This window comes from Oncorhynchus mykiss, chromosome 3 (assembly GCF_013265735.2).
Source record: "Oncorhynchus mykiss isolate Arlee chromosome 3, USDA_OmykA_1.1, whole genome shotgun sequence".
NCBI classification, from domain to species: domain Eukaryota; kingdom Metazoa; phylum Chordata; class Actinopteri; order Salmoniformes; family Salmonidae; genus Oncorhynchus; species Oncorhynchus mykiss.
The window spans coordinates 53,659,141-53,665,709 of NC_048567.1; the positions used below are offsets into that span (position 1 = coordinate 53,659,141).

A 6,569-nucleotide genomic window follows, 5' to 3' on the forward strand; every position below is an offset into this window, starting at 1 on the left:
AGAGTTAGCCTAAAGACAAGACTAAATTGACAATAGTATGATGAGTGACAATATTATCAGTTGTCAAATTGTACATGACGATGGGAACATCTTGGAATTGACAGAGAAAGGAGCACCACTTTATCAAATTTTCCTTCAGAGTCTCATTCAGGTAAAACTCTTTGATTGTATCAGCAATAGCATATTCTGCAATTTCTAAGACACTTTTGTCAAATAACTCAATTCAAGAGCTGCAGCTCTATTTCCAAATATTACTTTTTCAAACCATAACCGCGCTTTCCTTGGGGCAGCATTGCTCAGGATGCTAAGCAAAGACTAGTAACACAATAAACATAAAATATGCTATTCTGTCTATTTTTAAATAAATGTTATTATTTCCACAATGTTTTTTTGGGCATGCCAACAACAAAAAAAATGGCTTTCTTTGTGATGGATTTAACTCTTGAACTAGTGGTTTTTCATTTCTACTTATAGCCTAGAGTAACAAACTAATGAAAATTGCATTATGTTCTTTGAAATAGCTTTTTTCATATTCTAATGTTACCTAAGACCTTCATAAACACAACCACATGATTATTCTTCCCATAGCATATATGAAATGTATTTATTAGACTGTTAGAATGTTGACCCATCATTGGTTGGGAGGGGGATCCAACGAGGCCGGGCATATGCTTATGGAGCCGCAAGACAACGTTCTCTAATGGATACTTATAGGCTGAAAGGCCAGGCGATTCTATTATTATTATTATTATTATTACTGTGGTGTCAATATGGGACACCAATGTCTACAGTTATTCTTTACCTCCTCCTCTCCTTTCTTTTTCTGCTCCCGTCTTTCCTCCAGTTTCTTTGTTAACCTACAGAAGGAAAGGTTTCAGTTTGAAAAGAAAGCAATTCTCTACTTTTTATCCCACCTCCGTTGTGTGTGTATATAGGTCCTACCTCTCCACCTTGGCATCGAGGCCTTCGTCAGGCTGAGAGCTGGTTGACACGTCCTCTGATGATGCGCTCCTGTCATCCCCAAGGGTCACAACCTCTGAGGCCGAGGGGCCGCCTTCTTCTGCTGGCCTGGACAGGGATTCTGGGTTGGACCACATCAAAGCAATCATTATCAGCAATCATGACAGTGTCTCAACTTCAATCTCTCAATCAACAGGACACATATCAAATAACACGCACAGACATGCATTTACATATAGCGCAAGTACTTGTAATTTCGTTGCATTGCTTTTCAGTAAAATTACTTTTCATCAACATTCCAAAGTGACACCTCACACAAACATACCTTTAGACATTGCTGGTGCTGCTGCACTGTCTGTGTCTGCTGGTGGTGTGTGGCTGGGTTGGAGCTCCTGTGAGGTTGAGGGGGTCTGTGCTGGGGCTGGCTCTGAGGCTACCGTGGCTCGTGGGAGCCCCTCCATGGGAGCCCCTGCATCCGCTCCCTCGCCTGCCATCTGCTGAGCGTGCATCTGTTAGGCACAAGAAATGCATGTTAAGTGTGACACGCTCTAGGCTGGCTGATGCGCAACGCACATGACTACACAGCGAGCTGGAGACTTCGAGAGCAGGTGTCAGGCAAACTAGATACCCTCTACCTTACATCTATCTCAGTGCTCTTGGAGACCATTTACTGATGTTGTTTAAGTGTTTTCGGTGTTATATTTGGCTATCATACCATACCTGTTTGACTTTGTTGATTCTTTTCATGAGTTCCTCTGCAGAGACACTCCCGGCAACAACTTCGAGGGGGATTCCATTCTCTCCGATAAAGAAACTGGACGGGATGCACACCACTGGGTCTTTTGCAGAAAGTTAAAGGCAAACCAACCATGCTCATAAAAATAATTTTAAAAAATGGGATTGGACTTAATTGCATGATGTCGAACAGGTATTCCCAAACTGGGGTACGCCAAATAAAAATGTGATTCACATTTTTTTTAAATAACAATTTTTTCTTCTTCACATTTCCATCAGTACATTTATATTTTCCAACGGGGCTATACATTTGGGTGGGTTTTTTCCCCCTTGCCTGAGTAGTCTCATCTCGGCAGTTTAATTAAACCATCTATTGTTCAACGAAATAACACAATGTCAAATACAGGTAGCCTAGTCAAATAATTAAAATGCAATCACATTAACCGTTACTCTCTCACGGGAAACCATCACTCTTGAGCAGACATTTAGAAACATGACAATCTGAAAAATAATCAACGGGAGTTTTTGGAGCAAGAATAAAGACGACTTTCGAGAAGTAATATGTATAAAAGCAACAGATACCATTAATAAGAAGGGGATAGAAGCATCTTATATGGTGAGCTACCAAGTGGGTAGGACAGGCAAGCCCCATACTATTGTGGAGGACTTAACTCTTCCTGCTGCCACAATGCTGGGGGAAAAAGAAAGAAAAAAAACTACACAGACAATGCCTTCATCCAACAACACTGTTTCATGACGCATCAGTGACACGGCAGGAAAGGTTTTGAAACAATTACTGCTTCGCATACAAGACAGTGCATTACATGCGTTACAGCTGGATGAATCAACAGACGTGGCAGGCCTGGCACAGCTCCTGGTATATGTCTGTTACGTTTATGTGGGGTCAATTAAGGAAGACATCCTCTTCTGCAAACCAATGGAAACCAGGACAACATGAGAAAAGCAATGGCAATGGCCCTGGTTATCAAGAGGCAAAGTATTGACTTTTTTTTTTTTTTAATTGAGAGACGAGCTTAAAGTTTTCTTGACTGACCATAATTTTCACTTGTCTGACCGCTTGCATGATGACGAGTTTCTCACACAACTGGCCTACCTGGGTGATGTTTTTTCTCGCCTGAATGATCTGAATCTAGCATTACAGGGACTCTCCGCAACTATATTCAATGTGCGGGACAAAATTGAGGATATGATTAAGAAGTTGGAGATATTTTCTGTCTGCATTAAGGACAACACACGTTTTTCCATCATTGTATGATTTTTGTGTACAAATTAACTCAAGCTTACGAACAATATCAAATGTGATAACGAAGTATCTGAGTGAGCTGGGTGCTCATTTACGCAGGTACTTTCCCGAAACGGACGACAACTGGATTCGTTATCCCTTTCATGCCCTGCCTCCAGTCCACTTAACGATATTGCGGTTCTGTGAAAATGTAATTTAATCAGAAGCCACTGACAGATTTCTGGATAGGGCTGCGCTCAGAGTTTCTTGTCTTGGCAAACTGCGCTGTTAAGACACTGATGCCCTCTGAAACCACGTACCTATGTGAGAGTGGATTCTCGGCCCTCACTAGCATGACAACTAAATACAGGCAGAGACCGTATGGGAAATTATTTAAGACTGAGAATCTCTCCAATACAAACCAACATTGCAGAGTTATGTGCATCCTTTCAAGCACACCCTTCTCATGGCCTATTTATTGCCTACCTCCTCATGCCTTTTGCACACACTGTATATAGACTTTATTTTTTCTACTGTGTCATTGACTTGTTTATTGTGTTATTGGCTTGTTTATTCCATGTGTACCTCTGTGTTGTTTTCTGTGTCACACTGTTTTGCTTTCTTGGCCAGGTCGCAGTTGTAAATGAGAACTTGTTCTCAACTAGCCTACCTGGATAAATAAAGGTGAAATAAACATACACTCATTCTTATGTTTAATAAATGTATTGTATAGTGTGTGTGTGTGTGTGTGTGTGTGTGTGTGTGTGTGTGTGTGTAGTAGGCTTACAATGGCAAAAAACAACATTTGAGATTGCGCCAACCCTGGTGCTAGAGGGGATACGCAGCTGGAGGTTGAATGTTTGAAGGAGTACGGACTATAAAAACTTTGGGAACCACTGATCTAGAATGTCTGAAAGACAAAGCTTGGTGAATAATTTAAAGGAAATCAAGCCTTAGGGACCACAAACACAACAGTCTAACTCTAAGATAAGGATAAGGATAAGAACCCTTTGGAGAAGAAGGATACAGATTTGGGAGAACTGTGTGCATGTCTCACTGCAAGAAAAGAAAAACATAAAATGCATCACATTTGTTAGCATTTCCATTTTGATAGTGCTGTACAGAAAGTGTACATCATATCCACAAAAGTGTAGGAGGATTCCATTATAAAGGCTACCTCTTGGAATCAACCTTGATTGCAACACAGCAGTTATAGGAGGCCTCAGCCACTCTGTCGTCCTCCCAACTGGACATCATTTGTCCTGACACCTCATCGTCGCCTAGTAGAGAATAAGAATGTCAGATTCAGAAGTGGTGAATCACTCGTCCTACGACACTCAATGCCCAGTTCCCACAATAAAAGTCTGTGCTGTTGGTGTAGCGGACTAAACTCCATTACATGGTGAAGGAAGGAGTTTAGTCCGCTAGTGTTGGTGGTGACAGTCGCCATCCAGAATAATTGCGACTCGTCATCTAACGATTAACACACTAACGTTAGTAGGAAGCTAGCCAGAGCGAACTAACGTTAGTTAGCTGCGATTTGACAGCTGTCATTCCTTTTCGTTTTTACAAGTTAGCATTGGCTACATCGACACTTCGAGTTTCATGTTGTTGACATGCATAGCTAGCTAAATAGCTGACTGACAATGACAGGGCTCGTTTGCTCTCCCGAGCTTGACACAGTTTTATTCGCTACTATGGCGAATCTTTCGACTGGTTAAGGTTAGCTTTGCTAGCATTCAAAACTGCGCTAGCTAATCTACAAAACAATACCTGTTATTACGACGACGAAGATGGAGCTCTGTTGTTTTGCGGAGATGATGGCTGCTGGAATAGAGCCTTCAAACCAAATCATTTTTATAAAATGTGTTGGCTTTTCCTGTTTAATCGTTTCAATCCTGTAAATGCCTAGAACGTTCAAGCTCGTCACAGGAACTAACGGAGAATGATGGAAGTTGTAGTCCATAGATACGTATCGTGCTTATGGGACTTGAAGTCTGTTCATTATGTTACCAAATGAACAGTAGATGGCGCTGTGGTACTGAAAGTAATTGGTGCAGATAACTAACTGTCCACCACGATGAACTCTGAGGGGGGGAGACTGGATCTCGCTCAGTCCGTTTGTACATAGTTAGTCACACGAGATCTCAGTCACCACAGGTACGATTTTGACAAAATGTTGGTGAATGATGCGTCTTGCCATAGAGATCCGGCATTTACAAAATGAAAGACTATATATTATGACACTAAAACAATGGAAATAAAGTACCACAGTATTAGTCATAATACCCTTAAAACCTAGAGGTCAAACAAGGAAATGGTTCCAATCGTTTTGCACCATTCATTCTTCCCATAGGGGTTCTTAAATACACTTAAAATAAGGGCTGTGTTTCGTGTAGGCTTACTCTGGCGTGACGTTTTGATAACTGTGTAAATCTCTCTAGGACTTTTATCAATATATTCACCTTTATTTATGCCACAAAAAATAAACGCTAATCTGCTGATAATGAGGCTATCCTAAAGAACTAGAAATACCATGATAATCTGGACAAGACTGCCGAATCGAGGCAAAGGTAAGAATCTCTGAAATTAACTAATGTTAGATAAATGTAGTAATTAATAAATTGGCTACATCTCTTTAAATGGGCAATTCTGTGAACTGTGTCTTGTGCAATTTTTAAATGGACAAAATACCTGTTAGCAAAGGTGTCAATTAGAGATGATGCGCAGGAGCCTGCAGGCATTTGCATGATGTTTGTTTTGATGCTATTTCATATTTTCGAATCAGAGTAAATATAGCCGAATATATTGATGTCACCTTGTCCGACATAAATGTACATGGTTATCAAAACGTCACACCAGGGTAAGCCTACACGAAACAAAGCCCTTATTTTAAGTGTTTCTAAAAATAAAAAAAAATGGGTAGAATGAATGTTGGAAAAATGATTGAAACCATTTCCCTGTTTGACCGCTGGGTTTTATGGGTATTATGACACCTCCACTGTGGTGCTCTATACATGTCCTCAAAGATGGAAGGCAGGCGGGAGGCGAGATCAGGTGGGACCATTCTAGCCCATGAGAGGGCAGATACGTGTGTGAACATACCATAGCGATAGATAGACTCATTTTTGTATCTGTGCCATTATAGCGTCTGTAACACATGGGCAGTGCCATTAAGGCTATCTCCATTTTAAAGTAGTACATTTTCTTCTTCATTGGCTGATTGCTCCCAACTTGTAGATATCCCCATCGAGTCGACTACTTTAAAATGGTGGAAGCCCTCAATGGCATTGTCCATTTGGATTTGAAATCAAATATGAGGTTAAAGTGCAGACTGTCAGCTTTAATTTAAGGGTATTTCCATCCATTTCGGGCAAACTGTTTAGAATTTACAGCACGTTTTGTACATAGTCCCCCACATTTTAGGGGAGCAAAAGTATTGGAACAAATTCACTTATGGGTATTTAAGTATTCAAAAGTTAGGTATTTGTTCCGGTAGCATGCAATGACTACATCAAGCTTGTGACTCAACAAATTTGTTGGATGCATTTGCTGTTTGTTTTGGTTGAGTTTCAGATTATTTTGTGTCCAGTAGAAATGAATGGTAAATAATGTACTGTCATTTCGGATG

At 40.6% G+C, this 6,569-nt stretch overlaps 1 protein-coding gene across 1 annotated transcript; it reads right to left on the reverse strand.

Annotated features, from left to right (window-relative positions):
- Window positions 1–1,959: 1,959 nt before the first annotated feature.
- Window positions 1,960–4,838, reverse strand: ubxd2 (UBX domain-containing protein 2). Its single transcript, NM_001160552.1, is given in 4 exon segments — window positions 1,960–2,580; window positions 3,966–3,994; window positions 4,116–4,218; window positions 4,712–4,838. Coding segments are annotated over 4 exon segments (255 nt in total). The 5' UTR covers window positions 4,794–4,838; the 3' UTR covers window positions 1,960–2,539.
- Window positions 4,839–6,569: the final 1,731 nt, after the last annotated feature.